General features: G+C 29.4%; 4 protein-coding genes across 8 annotated transcripts; 2 read left to right on the top strand and 2 right to left on the bottom strand.

Annotated features, from left to right (window-relative positions):
• The first annotated feature begins 45 nt into the window (after positions 1-45).
• Positions 46-4,747, top strand: Galphai (G protein alpha i subunit). The gene is made up of 5 exons (XM_074246367.1): positions 46-196; positions 294-698; positions 1,340-1,524; positions 1,613-1,899; positions 2,519-4,747. Exons 2-5 carry the CDS (start codon positions 578-580, stop codon positions 2,994-2,996), a joined length of 1,071 nt encoding a protein of 356 aa, XP_074102468.1. The 5' UTR covers positions 46-196; positions 294-577; the 3' UTR covers positions 2,997-4,747.
• Synj (synaptojanin) lies at positions 3,546-11,136 on the bottom strand. Of its 2 annotated transcripts, XM_074246292.1 has the most exons (5): positions 11,052-11,069; positions 10,771-10,965; positions 8,851-9,208; positions 8,596-8,760; positions 3,546-7,736 (listed from the first exon to the last, which is right to left on the bottom strand). In XM_074246292.1, exons 2-5 carry the CDS (start codon positions 10,895-10,897, stop codon positions 4,949-4,951), a joined length of 3,438 nt encoding a protein of 1,145 aa, XP_074102393.1. In that variant the 5' UTR covers positions 10,898-10,965; positions 11,052-11,069; the 3' UTR covers positions 3,546-4,948. The 2 variants fall into 2 exon arrangements, with proteins under 2 accessions (XP_074102393.1, XP_074102384.1); XM_074246283.1 differs by having other exon boundaries at positions 10,771-11,136.
• A 1,217-nt stretch (positions 11,137-12,353) lies between these two features.
• Ari-2 (E3 ubiquitin-protein ligase ari-2) lies at positions 12,354-16,058 on the bottom strand. Its single transcript, XM_074249374.1, has 8 exons — positions 15,920-16,058; positions 15,097-15,619; positions 14,418-14,649; positions 14,216-14,333; positions 13,905-14,129; positions 13,254-13,466; positions 13,030-13,179; positions 12,354-12,939 (listed from the first exon to the last, which is right to left on the bottom strand). Exons 2-8 carry the CDS (start codon positions 15,617-15,619, stop codon positions 12,889-12,891), a joined length of 1,512 nt encoding a protein of 503 aa, XP_074105475.1. The 5' UTR covers positions 15,920-16,058; the 3' UTR covers positions 12,354-12,888.
• Positions 15,937-18,933, top strand: LOC141531511 (uncharacterized). 4 transcript variants are annotated; one of them, XM_074249397.1, is made up of 6 exons: positions 15,937-16,078; positions 17,022-17,280; positions 17,519-18,214; positions 18,278-18,490; positions 18,570-18,758; positions 18,829-18,933. In XM_074249397.1, the coding sequence occupies exons 1-6, from the start codon at positions 16,059-16,061 to the stop codon at positions 18,898-18,900; spliced, it is 1,449 nt and encodes a 482-aa protein (XP_074105498.1). In that variant the 5' UTR covers positions 15,937-16,058; the 3' UTR covers positions 18,901-18,933. The 4 variants fall into 4 exon arrangements, with proteins under 4 accessions (XP_074105498.1, XP_074105488.1, XP_074105484.1 ...); XM_074249387.1 differs by lacking the exon at positions 15,937-16,078 and adding an exon at positions 16,229-16,343 and having other exon boundaries at positions 16,960-17,280; XM_074249383.1 differs by lacking the exon at positions 15,937-16,078 and adding an exon at positions 16,496-16,611 and having other exon boundaries at positions 16,887-17,280.
• The last annotated feature ends 172 nt before the right edge of the window (positions 18,934-19,105 follow it).

Genomic DNA, 19,105 nt, shown 5'->3' on the forward strand with positions numbered 1-19,105 from the left:
AACATATGTGAAAATACTTACTATAGGTATATATATATTATGTTTATAGGTAGACAGTGAGGTAGTAGGAAATGGTATGACCGATTGCACAGCAACGCGAAAAGTTAACAAGAGAAACGAACGTCGAGGGATGAATTAAACGGACGCGTCGGCGCAAGTTAAGGCAAAGAAAACAATTAATCGTGGGCGCGTCGAAGTTCGTATCTTTAAACAACAACAATACTCATTTTTAATTATTTTATTATTATTGTTAATAATATAAAACTGAGATTAATTTATTTATATATTTATAGGCCCTAATTGTGTATGCAGCAATATATTTAGTGTAAGTACTGAATAGTGTTTGTGAGACGGGTAAAGTGTAAGTGCATTTCCAGTCGAGAGTATAGAGGTTCATTGTAGCGACGCGTGTATAAACGGCCGTTGAGAATAAGACAGCGGGCGGTTCCCACCACGTCCTAGCAGAGCAACAAGTGTCAGATTTAGATAAACCATTGTTTTTATAAAATTATTTTTTTGCTACATTGAGAAGAAATCAGCAATTGGATTGTAAGATTGTTTGATTAAGCAAACGAGAATGGGATGCGCTGTAAGCAACACGGGTGAAAAGGCTGCGGCCGAAAGATCCAAAAAAATTGACAAGGATCTACGTCTTGATGGCGAACGAGCTGCCAGTGAGGTCAAACTTCTTCTTCTGGGTACGATATTTTTTTTTTTTTTTTTAAACTTTGTAAATTATTTATTTCACTTGGTGAATTATTATATTTATGTATCAAGTGATTTCATCCTAATTAAATGAAGTGATTTAATCTTGACAGATTGATCATTTTTTACAATGCCGAATTAATTTAAAGCATTGACGCTATTTTTGTACGCTGTAGGTAGTAATTATTATTATTATTATTGTTATAAGAGACGATGTATGTGTTGTGTATAGGTGTGCGTGTATGATACATATAAATGTAAAGATTGTCTCCCATGAGGTTGAATCATTAACTAAATATGATTCACGAGATAGCGATTGCTAGAAAAACGATGGGTAATATTTGTGTTGCTAAAATTTAATAAAAAATGATGATACTGAAATTGAGAGACATCTGATAATTTTAAGAATTTTTTTTAACAAACAAATTTTAATTAAAAATTTCATCTTTAGAAACTCTGAAAAATTATAAATAATTTTCTATGCTTAGTTTATTTTTCAAAAAAAAAAAATTAAAAAGATTGCCAAGTTTCTGCTAACTTCAATCTCATAAAAAGTGATGCAATTAAAAATAATTGATAACGTTGGTGATTAAAATTTATATAAAATAAGATGAGTAATGACTTATTTTTTCAGGTGCTGGAGAATCCGGTAAATCGACGATAGTGAAACAGATGAAAATAATCCACGAAACTGGATACAGCAGAGAAGAATGTGAGCAATACAAGCCGGTAGTTTACAGCAACACGATCCAGAGTCTTATGGCGATAATTCGGGCTATGGGCCAGCTGAGAATAAATTTTGCTGACCCGAATAAAGCTGTAAGTATAATTAAATTGGCTGGATAAAAAAAAATTTGTTGGATAAATAATGCGTGTCTGTATTGATGAATTTAATGTTGTGTTGCAGGAAACAGCGCGGCAATTTTTTACCCTAGCTTCCGCGGCAGAGGAGGGTGAGCTCACTGGGGAACTTGTACTGCTAATGAAGAGATTATGGCAAGATGCAGGAGTGCAGCTTTGTTTCACACGTAGCAGAGAATATCAATTAAATGACTCCGCTGCGTATTATTTGAATGCTCTAGATCGGATTGCGCAGCCTAATTATGTACCGACGCAACAAGATGTCCTGAGGACACGCGTCAAAACGACGGGAATTGTAGAGACTTATTTTGCCTTCAAAGGATTGCATTTCAAGTAAATTATTTTTTTTTTTTTTAAATTTTTTTAAGCAGTTTTTTAAATTATTTATATTTACTAGCAACCTTGCAGCCAGTATGTAACTGCCATGACTTGTGAATGATACAAAATTTAAATTTTGCTTTATTAAATAATGACTTTTGTCAAATTGCACTGTAATTTCTTAAATATTGACGTTTTTAAAGATATAAGCTCATCTCGATGTTACACTCATCAAGAGCTTTTATTTGAGTACCCACATGCATTTTTGACATATTTTTCATAAATACATATATGTAATATATATAAAATATATTAAAAATTGATGTGGGTACTCAAATGAAAGGTCTCGATAAGTGTAATGTCGAGATGAGCTTATATCTTTAAAAATGTCAATAGTTCACGAGATATAAGGTCATTTCTTAATTATGTATCTAAAGATAGAGTTTATTCAAATGCAGCCGAAATACTTATCATAATAAATTGACTATCGGTGAGAATGACATGAAACTTTTAAAAGGCACAAATTCAAATTAAGACCTTTGCAATGACAGTAAATTTCACTAAAAAAAAAAAAAACCGGACACAAAACTTTTTTTTTTCTCTTAATAATCTAGATTTGGTGATTTTTGTTTAGAATGTTCGACGTCGGCGGCCAGAGATCGGAAAGGAAAAAATGGATTCACTGCTTCGAGGGAGTAACAGCGATAATATTTTGCGTTGCTCTGAGTGGCTACGACCTTGTGCTTGCTGAAGATGAAGAAATGAACCGCATGATCGAGTCAATGAAGCTATTTGATTCGATTTGTAACAGTAAGTGGTTCGTAGACACCTCTATAATTCTATTTTTAAATAAGAAAGATCTGTTTGAGGAGAAAATAGCTAAAAGCCCGCTATCGATCTGTTTTCCCGAGTACAAAGGCGGCAACTCATTCGAAGAGTGTGCTGCTTACGTGCAAATGAAATTTGAAAATTTAAATAAACGCAAAGATCAAAAACAGATCTACACACACTTTACCTGTGCAACTGACACATCGAACATTCAGTTTGTGTTTGACGCGGTAACTGATGTGATTATTAAAAATAATTTAAGTAATTGCGGACTGCTAAGTTGAATTAATCATTCCTGAGACGATAATTATTTTTTATAAGATATTATTTATGACATTTTATATTACTTAGATTTTTTAATAAGTAATTAATATTGCAGCGATACACAAGTGCACTTTTGTATATATATATATAATATACCTTTTGATAAAATAATCTGCGAATTTTTATTGAATAAGATATTAAGCTATGATCACTTTCCATTTTTTACTATTAATTTACGAAATATTTTATAGATCTATAAATATATTATATGTATAAATCTCGTGTCCATGACTGAAACTTTTTTTTTTATAAGAAAAATTTTGTAATCGGTATTATTTAAATATCATTTAGTTATAAAAAACCTTTTTTATACCATTTGTTTGTAAAACATTAATTTATAATTTGATTTTTATAAATGACAATATGTAGAATAATTAAATGAACAATTTTAAATGTAGACGACTGAGATTAAAGCATTTTTAAAGAAGAAAAAAATGTTAACAATTAATTTTAATTAAAAAAAAAAAAAAAAAAAAAAAAAAAAAAAAATACGCAATAATAACAAATAATTTATTTTTTAGGTGAATATGTCTTCACTGATTATTTGTTTATTAAATAAATAATACAGTACACTTTTAAAATTTAATTTTTTACATCTGTCAGTGTTTAGATTTTTTTTATTTTAAAATATCCAGATACTATTGATCAAATATATTTGCATTCGATGTTATATATATATTTACACGATACGACACACATTATCTATGCAGACTGTCTAAATAAATTAAAAATAATATCAATATGTATTTTTATAATCTTTTAATTCCTCATACGTGTTTTCAAAACTTTTATAGAAACTTTTTTTTATTCAACATTTCATTTATAATTCTTCTTCTATTTATAATCCATTATTACACGAATGGTAGCATTTATTACATTACAACAATTGGTCAACAATAGATTATATTTCACATAAAATACAGTGATATACACGGAGGTTACATATGAATACTGTAGTTAGGCATATTGTATATTTATCATTAAAAAAAAAATCAAACATTCATTATTACGACTTGAAACTTTTATCCATAACGTTACAATTATTAATTATGATTTGGTGCAGGTCTACCAAGCATAATCAATAATCTATTAAATTTTTGTAAACCCAAATATTCTTAGTTTAAGGTTTGAACTTACTATTAGCGTGCATATTTTTGATCATCATTTGTTAATTAAACTAATACCTAATAAATTAGTTAGAATAACTTAAGATAAAATTAATCACCAGGCAGTAAATAAATTTGTTTGGAATGTTATTGAGTTATCAGTGACAACTTATTAAGCTAAATTTCGTTGAGGTATAAAGATGGCATTTCTAACTTTAGCTATCAATTAAAATAATCACTATCATTATGACTGGCTAAGGATATTAAATTTCTCACAATACACAGAGAAAAAAAAATTTATTAAAAAAAAAAAAATGGGCATTTTTATTATAAGAAATTAATTTGTTAGAAATTTTAAAGAATCTTATTTCTTAGTTGAAAAAAAAAAAATTTTTTTTTATAGTAATTTTTTTGTTGAAAAAAAAAATTAATATATAAGGTAATAGACCCAGTTATTGACACTGGTCTAGTTGCTTGAAATTTGCAATTTTATTCTAATTAAAAAAATTAAATGTTCTCAAAAAAATAATTTTCTTAAAATTTGTAATTCAAAAATTATATTTATAAATTTATTAGAGTTGATTTTTTTTTTTTTTTTTTTTTAATCAAAATAAAATTGCAAGTGTCAATAACTAGGCCAGTGTCATTTTTATCTAAAATTTTCAAATCGAAAAAAAATTTTTTTCAACTAAAAAATTTTTATTTTTTTAGTTAGAAAATAAAATTTCTAACGAATAAATTTTTTATTAAAAAAACGCAAATTTTTTTCAAAATAAATTTTCTCCCTCAGCGCAACAATAAAACATTTACTGAAGATTCCGAGTAGGTATAGGAGGACCACCGCCGGATCTAGCAGGAACTGGCGGAGGTAAGTTAGGAGGCGGCAAACTCGGCGGCGGATGTTGCGGTGGTGGTACCGGCATCTGCCTTTGTGGAAGAGGCGGAGGAGCAGAATTCGGAGGTTTGGACTCTTGACAGTCGGTTGTTGACCTGGGTAATGGAGGCGGGGGTCGATTGGGAACGGGATAGTTAGGAGGTTCGTCAAGAATTTCTTCATAAATCGCAGACTCGGGTGAGAGCCTCTCAAACTTTTCGGAGTCGTCGACTCTCGGAGCAAATTGATTGGGCATCACACTGATCACGCCAGCACGAGGAAGAGGTCGGCGTTCGTGAGCAGGACTCCGTGGAGGAGCCGGGCGCGTGGGAGGAGCTGGTCTAGGTGGTCTATTACCGTCACTCGGACTGGATCGTCCAGAGTTGGGATCATCAGCGATTTCCAAGTGTTCAAGCCTTGAAACATTCCTCGAAGGTGAGTCATCGTACTGCGGTATCGTTGTGTTGCTGCAAATTTCTATTTCCTTTTGGATTAATTGCACCCAATGCGGCGACTTTAATGACAGCTTCAATGTCTGACCGCAAACTTGCGTCATGCCTTTGCGAGCAGCCGACAGAGCGCATTGACCGTCGCGGAACGTTACCCAAATAGTTTCTCCGACAAACCTCACGAGAATCACCTCGCCAATATGAGAAAGTTCTTGCAGTAGCGCCAGCATAAAATTGTCATCAAACACGCTGTCAATATCTTCGCTCTCCTCGGTAGCTTTGACGATAATAGTCCCGTCGGGCGGACCCAGGTCCTCAATAACTTCTTTGAACACAGCTTCACGTTTTTCCGGGTCGACCACGTGGACGTCAACATCAATAATCGCAATAACGGGACGATGGTCGCTTTGTTTCAATTCAGCGCGACCGTAGTAAATTAATCTTCCAGGGTTCCAATCAGCCGGAGAGTCAATGTCTGGAATTTGCTTGCGTCGCTTCCAAAGAACTCGATCTGTCCAAGCAGGCTGACGACACTTTTCGCTGGTATCATAGTCGTCTGAAAATAAATCGTACTTGTAAGTCGGAGGAAAGGTGATGGGACCTTCTATAAAATTTTTGAACACATTTCCTTGCTCCTGTTGAACCAGCAGTTGATCAAACTGGAGTATCTGGTCCAGCTCATTATTTTTTATCAAATCTTTCATTTCATCCTTGTCCATGTCAACCCGATAATTAAAATCGCCGCACCAGAAGACATAGTCGTGAGTGTTGAGTGTTCTGCCCATTGGAAAAGCTAACTTTCTGGTTATCTCGGCATAGTCAGCGTTTCTTTCGCTGACTTGCGACTGGCCAGCTGCGAAATGGGCGCAAACGAAGCAGAATGACGTTGAGTACAACACGCACCTTATTGCAGCAGCACCTTTGTTACCTGTAGCTCCTCCGAGGCCCGTTTTTACGCAGTCTACCGCTACGTCTCGTAAATAAGGCGCGTGCTGCGGTCGTATGAACAGATACAAGCACACTCCGACTAATTGCTGATAAGTTACCAAAATATATTCAGTATCTCTTGAGATTACTTTTTGCAGCTCTTCTGCCCACGCTCGGGCGTTATCGCTGCTAGCTGCCATTATATTACTCGCATTCAGGTCAACTATCTCCTCGAATCCAACGGCAAAGACATCCACCGGGACGCCGTCATCATCTGGCGCTAATAGATATGTTGTATTGCGTGGGGCGTCGAGTAACCAATCCGACAAGGATACATCCTTGTAAACAACACTCCGGAAATGTTTTCCACCGTTTACGTTGTAAGTTCCCACGCCGATGCGCAGATTCATTGTTCTCAAATACTCGCTGTAACGCTTGCACATTTCTCTCAAGACACTTGGTGGAGCGTGGAGCATGTTCGATGGTAATAATAGCCGCGCTCGATCTGCCAGCTCAGTATTGAGTGTTGAGCCTAATAATAAAATATCAATAGCTTCCTGCTTACTTGAGTCTAATAAATTATTTTGAATTGTTCGAGCTGCTGACCGGGCGCCGTCCATCAACTTTGAGCTTCCTTGAATAGCTCCGGTGCCTGCGTAAATTTTACTCACTTCATTACCGTTGTTTATCCACATTTGACGGAAGACTTCCTCGAATCTTGATACCAATTGCTGCTTCTCGAATAATTTCAGAAGGCTCAGTTGCTTCGACAGAATCTCCAAAGCTAAGAATGTCTGAACGCAATTAGTCCTGTCTAAGCAGTCGAGACAATTAGTACGAATTGTACCGACCTGCTCGTTGATCACGGATGTTCCTACGGCGTAAAATAGTGAAAAGGAATCTAAATACTTTTCAACTTTCGCTTTCAGCTTGGAGAGATTCTTCATGTTGCCACCACGACACTCCTGATGGTAATCGAATATTATGTGAGGTACGTCTTTGTGCTGGGATAAATTGTGGTGGCTTTGGAACATTTGGCTCAACATCGCTTCACTTTCTTTGCTACCGATTAAACTAGAGCCCAGCAAATTTATTATTACTTGCTGACCATATCGCTGCTTTATCATACTCAGGTGACGGTCGAATGCTGGAGATGCTGTATCAAAACCGCGGGATATTTTTACCTTGTGAGAACCCACTTGGATTCCTGGTTGCTCCCAAAATAACGGGACTGAGCCGCGAGTTTGGATGTAGGATGTCACTTCATTGTCTAAATAAATTATTTGCTCGGTTTCGACGAAATTTGCTACATGTCCATCGTCATTTGTCCCGCGGACATTAAATCTGTAAATAATTTATTTTTTTATTTTTTATTAATATAAAAATCTTACGCAATAAATAAAATTATGATACTGAAATTAGCAGAAATTTTTCAATTCTTTGAATTTTTATGACTCATAAATTATTATAAAAAAACAATATTTATTATTAAAAATTTGTACTTATAATCTATATTATTAAGAAAATAAGAAAAATTTTGTGTCCAGAATAGTTATATGATATAATCGGTTTTTTTTTAGTGAAATTTAGTGTTACTGCAAAGGCCTTGACTTGAATTTGTCTTTTCAAGGTTTCATTACATTATTATCAATAGTCAATTTATTATGATAAGTATTTAGGCTGCATTCGAAAATGCTCTATCTCTAGATACATAATTAAGAAATGACCTTGTATCTTGTGAGCTATTGACATTTTTAAAGATATAAGCTCATCTCGACATTACACTTATCGAGACCTTTCATTTGAGTACCCACATCAATTTTTAATATATTTTATATATTATATATATATGTATATATGAAAAATATATCAAAATGCATGTGGATACTCAAATGAAAGCTCTTGATGAGTGTAACATCGGGATGAGCTTATATCTTAAAAAACGCCAATCGTTAAGAAAGTACAGTGCAATTTAACAAAAGTAATTATTTAATAAAACAAAATTTTATTTATTTATAGTTAAAAAGTCATAGCAGTCACATAGTGCTATTTTTTTTTAAATCTCTATATGTGGATTTTTTTTCGTTATAATTTAATTGTTATAGTAAAATTTTTAAATGTTTGTTAAATTCAGTATCATAAAAAATGATGTTTATACATTATCAAGAATAAATAAATAAAATATTATCAATTGTAATTTTACCTGGTACCAGCACGTTCACAACTTAGTCGTGAAACAACAACAGCTCTAGCTTGCCTGTGACCAACATAAACAGTCCGTATTTCAACACTTCCACACATCGCCTTCAATAACCATTGATTTGTATCGACTCCATATCTCAGCAAGTGAATGTGAAGCATACGATTCCTGGTTTGAATTTAAATAAAAAAATTTAACCGACTGTGTATGATGATAATAATAATAATAATAAGTATATTTGTTTATTGATCGACTCACCAGAAAAATCTATTATCAGTACACGTTGATTTATATCTTCGCTGTACACTCAAGGTAATATCAAGAGCTTCGTGTGTCCCAGCAGTCCAAGAGAAGTAAAATGTACCAGAGTTCAAGACCTTCCGAACTTCGGAAACTCTGTCCTCGTTTCCTTGCGTGTAATGCAGAGGAACAAAGTGTGTCTGGGTGATTCTAAATATCTCCGAGTCGCCTATCTTGCCCATGGAAAAACAGCCGGTCACCAACACCAGGTACAGGTGGGTATTTTCCCCAGCATTCAGCTGGAGCACTCCCAGACATCCGTAGGCATCTAGCAGTTTTGTGTACTGAGACTTCAAGGACTCGGTTTCTTGCGCAGCTGTAAAGTTATTTTAATTATTTGGATTTGTAAATAATACCAAGAGATTTACCTTATCAAAAATTATTTTTTTTTTCTTATGAAGATTATTTATTTGACATTGAAATAATTTTGTTATCAATTCTCTGAATTGGAGAATTGATTACTTATTTCTACGCCCACTGTTATTAGCTATTAATAGTTATTGTTATGTATTCTTTTTTTATTATTATTATTGTTATTACAATTATCAATAAATAGTATATTAGCAGATATTTGATAGTTTTTTGACTTTTTAAAAATTAATAAATTACTCTAAAAAAATATTTTAAAAAATTACAATAATTTTTTTTTTTTAATTCTAGAATTAAAATTTTGTTTTTTATTAATCAACATTGAAGTAAACAAGCATTCGAAATTTTTTAAATAATTCTTTGTATTTAAATTGATTTTTAACAAAAATTAAAAAAATTTATCAGCTAACTTACTTTACTATAATTTATTATAAATTTGTTAAAATTACTGACTCTGAAGTTAGATAATAACTATCAATTTAAAAAATTTTTATAACAATCCAATTACAGTAAAAATAAATAACACTGAAGTTGACAGATATTAAAATGTTTTTTTTCGAATTTTTTAGCAATTAAATTAAAAAAAAAAATTTTATTAAAAAATTTCACATGTGAAAATTAATAAAAATTTTTAGCATTTTTTTTATTATAATTAATTTGTTAAAAAAATTTTTTAAATTGACAGCTGACCGCTAACTTTAGTATTATAAAAATATCCATTAATAATTTTATTTAATTTTCACATGTAAAATTTTCAATTTGAATTTATTTTTCATAATAATTTTATTTTTGTAAAATTTTAAGAAAATTTTTAATTTCTGTCAACTTCAGTGTAATCATAATAAATAAAAGTTTACAAAAATCTTCAAATGTTGGTTAATTCAAGTAATGACACTAAAGTTGACAAACATAATGACTTTTTTAATAATTTTTTATCAATGAAATTATTAGAAAAAAAATTTTACATATGAAAATAAAAGTGAAAATTTTTTAGAGCATTTTTTTTATTTAAATTGATTTTTTATAAATATAAAAAAAAAATTATTGAATTAAATTTAGCTGTCACTTGACAATTTTTTAAATTTTCTTTAACAAATAATGTATAGTCAAAAAAAAATTATCAAAATAATGGACTTGTAGAAATTATAATAAATTAATAATGCAATTTTTTAAAAATAATTTTTTTGTTACAGAAAATAAAAAAATTGTCAAGTGTCAGCTAACTTTAATGTTATAAAAAATTATGTTATTTGACAATTTTTTAATTTTTTTGTAAAAAACAAATTTGCTCCAAAAAATTATTTTAAAAAAATTGCATTCGTAGTTTTTAAAAATTTCAAAATGTCAATTTTTTTTGCCATAATTGATTTGTTACAAAAATTCTTAAAATTATCAACTATCTGGTAAGTTAATTTTAATTAAAAAAAAAAATTGACAGTTGTCAGCCAACTTGAGTATCACATCCAAGTATTATGAACAAGCGAGGTATATTACGACAACAATACTTACAAAGAACCGCGACTGCTTGTGATTCAAAGAGCACAGTATCCTTACAGTTACGATGCTCCAAAATAAGCGAATGAGGACTTGGAGGTTTTAATTTTTCGTAAATACGAAACCCTTTGCCCATCGCCATTGTAAAACACTTTTATGAATATTAATCCAGCTGCCAAATTACAGATGATGTGATCCAATGAGTATCAACTATGGATTATCAGAGACAGATGATAGTGACAGTAGAAAATTAATATATTTCCCGTCATGCGTTTTAAACAAATTAATATATTCACCGGTTTTATTTTATTAATTAAATCTATTTATCCGAGGAGAATAATTCAGTTGGATAGTAGCAGGTAGCACTTGGATGACACTGAACTTTACTAACCAATCCAACAACGAATCCTGGTCCCGGCATCACCGTGTCCCTCTCCAGCTACCATTCTGACAAGTTACTTCGTCTCTCTTTTGATTTACTGTCTTCCTTTGGTATGTATTACGCTCAAGCGCTGTATCCTCTTTACTTACATTCACACATGCATCGCCTACGAAAGCATGCGCATTTTATAGTCAATATTTCAATACCTTCACTTTTAAATTATACCTTTGTATTTTACTGCATTGACGTTTAATTAATTACCTCTTGGCTATCTTTATTAAGATTTTCAAATTTAATATTGCTAAAAGTTTATTTATTGCGCTTTCATTTTTTTTTTAATTATATTTTTTGTGATAATTAAATTATCAGACATTTGTCAATTTTTTTGGGAATTTTGTAATAATACTAAAGTTAGCCGACGTTTTTAATTTTTTAATTATAAAATTAGAACTAAAAAATATTTTCTAAAAATTTCACGAATTGTTTTTCAAGTTTTTCTACAATTGAAAAAAATTCTAAAAATATTTAGATGTCGGCTAACTTAATTTTCATAATTTTATACTTAAATTTTTAAGAAAAAATTTTTAAAAATATTTTTTTTTTTTTTATAATTTATTTGTAATAAAAATAAAAAAATTGATGAAACTAAAATTGAGAAATATCTGATAATTTAAAAAATTTTTTTAACAAACAAATTATGGCAGAAAAAATTTATTTAAAAAATTATAAATGCAATTTTTTTTAAATAATTTTCTAGACCTGGTTTAAAAAAAAAAATTGTCAAGTGTCTTAAAATTTTACTGTACTCCAATTATCTGTAACAATTAAAAAAAATTAATTGCAGTATAAAAATACAATAAAAAATATTTTCATATGTTTAATTTATTTACTTAAGCAAGACAATTTTTCTTTCTTTTCGTTGATAAATTTATGTAATAGTACATATATAAATATAAATAAAAGCTATAAATATATTGTATGAATGAAAATAGTTTATGAAGTAATTATTCTAGTCTTGATAATCGTTTAATATTAAATAATGAAGAATGAAATATTTTTCACTTGAAAATTCTAATGATCGCTATTAAAAAAAAAAAGTGAGATATAGAGTTCTTGTATAAGTAGTTTCACAATTGTATTTACATAATTAACGCTATGATTAAGATAACAATTGTTTACCAAAATTAATAATTTTATCCAATGAAGTCTTATGAAATTTCTTTGTAATTAAATTCATTACATTATCTTAGTCTTAAAAATACTTATTATGGGTTTACAAAGATATTAAACTTCTATTATTGTTATTATCCTTATTAATTGTGTCTCTTGTCAGTTTCGCTAAAACTATTTCTGTATTTAAGTATTAGGATTGGTAATAAGTAATAATAATTATCGTACGGAACCATACGCCTCAATTGATCGAATATAGAAATAATAATAAAGATTTAATTTGTATAATTACTCAAATCAACAAACATTCTGTTTATATTGGCACTCAACAAACACGAATTATTTTTCCTACTGCGAATCAACTGGTAAGCTCTAATTGTCGTAAAACGTAAACTTACAATTACGCGTAATTAAATATATTCTCACAATTATTTTTAATAGTACATTTTCTATGTGAGTTTAGATTATTGATTAATTATTATTAGTATTAATAATTCACCAATATTCTTACAGATTACACAAAATTCATTTAATTAAAAACGCTAGATTATCTCTTTTCAGTAATTCGGACTGTATAACTATCAAGCTCTTTGATCCTCTTGATAATACTTGTTATTGTAATCAACTGCATCCTGGAAAAAAAAAAAAAAAAAAAAAAAAAAAAAATTAAAATTAAAACTCAATAAAATTTTCAATTTAATATTTTTAGAAGGTGAAATTACATCTAAAAAATCTTTAAGAAGAGTAACACGACGTTTCTCAGCAATATCCATCTGATTTTCTAAATCTCCACGGTCTGTAGTTTCAGCTCGTTCAATTTTCCATGACAAGTTTTCGATTTCAGCTTCCAACTGTGCTTGTTGATACTCAAACTATAAAATAAAAAATTTATAATTATTTATTTAACAAAATTTATTATAAATAATTAATTCATGTAAATATTAACCAGTTGTTTACGCGGTCCAGGTTCCATATAATATGCATATGGATATGTGTACTGTAAAGTGTAGCGACAACGGGCTAACAAAGATGCCGCACCAAATAAATGCTGCCAATCAATCCAGGTACCGCTGGCATTCATAACTTTTTTATTAATTCTCGACTTTATATTCTCTAACGTTTGTTCCTCAAGCTTTAGAGACTTGCTATGATTTTCCCACTGAAAATAAAAATTGACACTAATAAATTTTTACACCAATTAATTTTTCGATAATTATTTACAAGTGGGGTCCATCTTATTTTTGGCTATATCTATGTCAAAAATTAACATTTTTCAATTTTTTTTAACAATTTATAAATTTTTTTGAAAATTTGTAAAATTTGTTAAAATTGTGATAATCGACTTTTTTTTTTTTTTTTTTTTAATTGTTCATTTTTTCATGTATTTAAAAAAAAATATATATATATATATATATATATATATATATATATATATATATATATATATATATATATATATATATATATATATATATATATATATATATCAATAAAATCAAATAGAAATTTCGTTTAAAAAAATGAAAATTAAAATGTTTGGGCCAACTTGTAAATATTTACCAATTTTTCTTTAAATTACAACAAAACAAAAACATACTCGCTCGTAATAATGTAAATATTTTTTCAGTGCCTCTCTTGCTTGGACATGAGAGCTTTCATGCGCAATATTTGGATTGTCTTTGTATCTCGAGCATTCGTAATACTCGCTACCGTGCGTCTTCCAATCTCCAAGGCACATCCAGCAGAATTCATGCTTACAATTATAGCACTGCATGTGATTACAACCCCCGTTTTTCTCTATACAAATGTGACATTTAGGACACTGTAAAATATAAAAGTAAATATTTATCAGTATCAATTCTTAAAAAAAAAAAAAAAATTATTTTTTATAAATATTTATATAATTACGTCTTTGGTATGCGCGCTAATATAGTTGGCTGTCTCAGAATCATCGGCGCATTTAGTCAACCACATTTTTATTGTCTTACAGTCCGTTGGAGCATGATAGTCCATTCCACAACAAAAACTGTAAAATTTAACGTAAATTAAATGTTTCGTAACTTAACTAATCTTCTTAGTAACTTTTCTTACTTTTTTTAAATCTACTTACCAAAAAATAGTTTTACATGATAAACAGATTACTCGTTTAGCTCGACGTTCTTTAGACTTCATAACTATTTGACAATTAGGTCCCGGACAAAAACGCAATTGCGGATGTGTTTTTACATAATCACGAAATGCAAAGCTTTGATATCTGTCTCTCATATTAGGTTTTGTCAGTAACGAAAGGACAAAATCCTCTGGTACTAATACGCCACATCCTTGCGCCATACATTCAATACCTTTAAAAAAAAAAAATAATTATAATATAAAAAATTACTACTCTAAAATTATATGACACTGAAATCAGCATTAAATTAAATTCTAATTAAATTAAAACTAAAAAAATATTCATAAAAAATTGCACTTATAGTATTTCGAATTTTTTGTATGGGAAATTTTTATTTTTATTTTAATAATTTTTTAGTAAGGAGAATCATAAAAATTGTCTGCTAATTTATCAAAATTGTTAGCCGATATTTAAAAATTTTTAGAATTTTTTTTATTAAAAAAATTATTACAAAAAAATAAAAAAAAAAAATGAATTTGTAAAAAAATTTGAAAAATGTTATTTTTTAATTCTACTTTAATAAATGAGAAAAAATTATAAAACAAAAAGCATCGGCTAACTTGAGTATTATTGTTAATTTCAGTGTCATAAAATAATAATTTATTATTTTTATCATTACCAGTAGAAATTCCTTGAAAAATTTGCACTTCAAAATGCATACACCAGCAGTCTTTGCAAAAAGCGTGGCCACACGTCAGAGTTGCAAATTTTTCCGGCGGATGATTAGTTATACACACAGAACACTGGCCACCCTTTTGGGCTTTAATTACAGAAGCTGGATCCGGAGGATGGGGTGACTTTATTTTGGAATTAACTAACAAACTGGAAGCATTTGTACGATACTTAGCTAGCACGTCCTGCAGAGCCCAGTTGTGCGTATGCAGCAAAACTTTAGCCAGCAATGGAGTTATGTGCAGATTGGTGCTCAGCACCTCTACGTTCTCGTTCAGCAGTCGCTCTACTTCCTCGACTTTCAGACAATCGTGTATAGCGTACTCTGGGTCCTTTTTATTGTGATCACTGTCAAAGTCGTTGTCAGTTTCACTGCCCCAGTGTTGGTTGTTGTAGTAGTCCTCGTAACCATTGTCACCACAGTCAGAGTCCGAGTACTCCATATCACTGTCAAATTCTTCGGTTGACATCTGAAAATAAAACGGAAATTACTAATCGATTTATTGATCACGTGAATTAATAATAAACAAATATAAATTTTTTTGTAACAACGTGTTTTTTAGTTTTGTTTTTTTTTTGTTCCTATCACAAATTGCAAATTTAATTCGCGGAGTGAAAACTGGTGAAAACAGAGCAACCCAAGGCGACGCAAGCAATTGTGAAATCTCTGGTGGTATTTTCAACAATACTTCCATAATGAAATTTTCAATCAATCGTTAGTTTACTTTGTAACCCTTTCATTGATATATAATTTATATAAAAGCAATCACCTTGGTAGTTAGGAATAAATCAAATCCCTTGTAAGAATTATAAATTTCACGATAAATACATTTATTTAAAAGGTTTATTGTTATGAAATAAAAAACTTTTTAAAGTTTAGGATCAGCATCACCTGGTGCAAATATAACTATGACTGTATGTTATACACTGTATGTATACTCTCATTGTACATAATTATGTGGTAACTACAAATTGTTCTTATGTTCACCTCTAGAGTTCCAAGAGGAGCAAAATGGCGGGATTTTATTAAACCTCAAAATAACAAATGTCAATAACATTGCAGTTAACAGATATTAAAAATTTTTTTAGAATTTTATAGCAATTAAATTATTAAAAAATAATTTAATTAAAAAGTTTCACATGTGAAAATGAATAAAAATTACAAGTGAAAATTTTTAGAAGCATTTTTTTATTGTAATTAATTTGTTAAAAAAATATTTAAAATTGACAGCTGATCGCTAACTTCAGTATTATCAAATGTCAATAAATAAATCTAAGAAAATTGTTTCACTGCTGTTTTTAGATTGTTAAAGAATTTTAAGAAGTAACAAATATTGTGTAGTGACATTAAAGTTAGCAGTCACTTGACTAGTTTTTAATTTTTTTTGACGAAAAAATTTGTTCCATTTTTATGATTGCTAAAAAAAATTTATTCATGACTTTAAAAAATTATGACATTAAAGTTAGTAGCCACTTGATAATTTTTAAAATTTTATTTAATAAATAAATCTTTTCTAAAAAATTATCTAAAAAATTGCATTGCTAATTTTTTAAAATTTCTAAATGTCAATTTTTTTTTTCTCATTTATTTTTGCCACAATTTTTTTTCTACTTCATTTTTGTCATAATTTATTTGTTAAAAAATTCTAAAAATTAATAAATATCAATTTGTTAAAAAAATTTTAAAAATATTTAAGTGACTGCTAACTTTAATGTCATATAATTTATTTACTAAAGAAACTCTCAAAATTGTCAAATATCTGCCAAATTAATTTTCATAATTGTGTAATATGTCAAAAAATAAATAAAGTCATTTATTGCAATGTTCAATTTATTATCGATTTGAATTGACATGTCAATGGAAAAATATAGTGAGCAAGATGCTAAGCTGGATGAAGAATTTAATGAAACATTGCATCGGATAAAACAAATTTTGAAGATCAAATCATTGGATGATATACAATTATGTGAATCTTGGTTGGAAAAATTAAAAAACACTAAAAACCAGCGAGCTTTGAGAAATAAATATATACTTGAATTATATCGGTTGATAAAAGCTGGTAGCTTGACTGGAATATTCAAAGAGTTTCCTTCAAAGTCCGTTTTGATGTCATTTAATTATTCTGATGAGGTAAGCATTGATTAATTATTTAGTTTTTTTTGTCACTATATTAAAATAAGCTGACATTTGATGATTTTTAATTTTTTTAATCAACAAACATGATAACTAAAAAATGTTTTTAAAAAATTGCAATAAGAATTTTTCAAATTTTTTTTTTTAATTTTTTTTAATAAAAAAATTTTTAAATAGCGGCTAATTTAATTTTTATTTTTTTGACAGTTTATGAAATCATTATTTTATTTCTTAGGTTAATCTTGATTCAGTTTCAAGTGTCATTGAGACCAGCAGTTCGGAAAGTGAAAGAAATTCTTCAAGAGAGATTAAATATCCGCGAGATCAGAGCAATGGATGTAAAGCATCGTCTTATAAAATGCAACTGGCTACTTCCAAAAAAAGAATACAGTTTCTTGCGGAAGTTGTCAATGAACTGCACGAACAAAATGACAGATTGAGACAAAAGTTGAAGAAATGTAACACTGACGTGAGTACGGACTTCAATAAAATAATCGAGAAACAAAAATTTGAACTAGAGGAGTTGAAAATAAGGTTAGAGAAAGCTGATTTTGATGGAAAGGAGTTGGAAAAAAATCATAGAGATATTGTCGAGCAGTATAAAGATACTATGCTGGAACAAATCAGTGAATTTAAGAGCTGTTTGCAGACTGAGCAAGCCAAGAATATTCAGCTGATTGATAGGATAGCGATTCTGACGCAACAAGTTGAAACGCTGAAGCTCGAGAAGCTAAATGAAGTTAAATTTGTTGAGAAAAAATATTCCGATGAGCTAGAGTCGAATAAATGTCACTATGAGATGCTGCTCAAGGAAAAGGAACAAGAGGTCCAGGTTCAAATGGAAATTGTTCATCAACTGAGAGAAGAAATTTCTGCTGCGACAAGTAAAGTGCAAGATATGGAGGAGAAATTGCAAATTAAATTAGAAAATGTTTGTATTTTATTTTTTAATGTCAAGAATAATGATTTAATTAATTTTATTTTAATTTTTTAGGAAAATAAATTACAGGATATACTTACTGATCAGTATTCGTCGATTAAAGAAGAGATTGTAAAGATAAGAAATGAAATGCAGCTTGCTAATCAACATCATCAACATTATCTTGAGGAAAAAGTATCAAAGTTGAAGAAAAACCTGTTGAAAGTTGAGGTATCGAAGCATAAACTGAGTTCTCAGTTTAAAAGAAAAATATTTGAAGTGTTGAAGGTGCTTTCTATTATTTGAGATACAAATTTTTATTTCTGAAGTGTGAAAGATAGTTTTATTTTACGAATTGTTTATTTAGACTAAAGAATTGGAAATTACGACACTGCAAATGCAGATTGAAGAGCAGAAAAGTGGATCTACTAATTCTGTTAATTCAGAAAAACAATCTGAAGTAAATAATATTTTCAATCAGGTGCAAGAGAGATATAAAGAAGTTTGGGCTTCCAATGAAGCTGTGGTTGACATTCAGAAGCAACAATTTCTCCAGGTATTTTTTTTTCTTTAATTAATTAACAGGAATTTTGTTGATACTAACGTGATTTGTCTATACTTTTCAGAAAATAATCGAGCTAGAGAGTCAAATAAAAAATATAAAGAATGGACTAATGGAAAAAGAATTTTATGTTTAATATTTCAATAAAAATTATATTTTTTAAAAATAATTTTTTGTTATTTACTTTTCATTACTATTTTTATTGATAAGCAATTTATTTCATGAAATTAAAAAAAAAAACTTTTTATTTGAAAAAAATTTTTTATTTAAAATTTCAAATTTGGCGCGTTTTAGAAAATGGCGCTTAGATTCTACCGACCAATCAGTGCGCTCGAAATTTC

Source organism: Cotesia typhae, unplaced genomic scaffold, assembly GCF_013202065.1.
Source record: "Cotesia typhae breed Kobodo isofemale line unplaced genomic scaffold, CoteBio_Ctyphae contig_119, whole genome shotgun sequence".
NCBI lineage: Eukaryota > Metazoa > Arthropoda > Insecta > Hymenoptera > Braconidae > Cotesia > Cotesia typhae.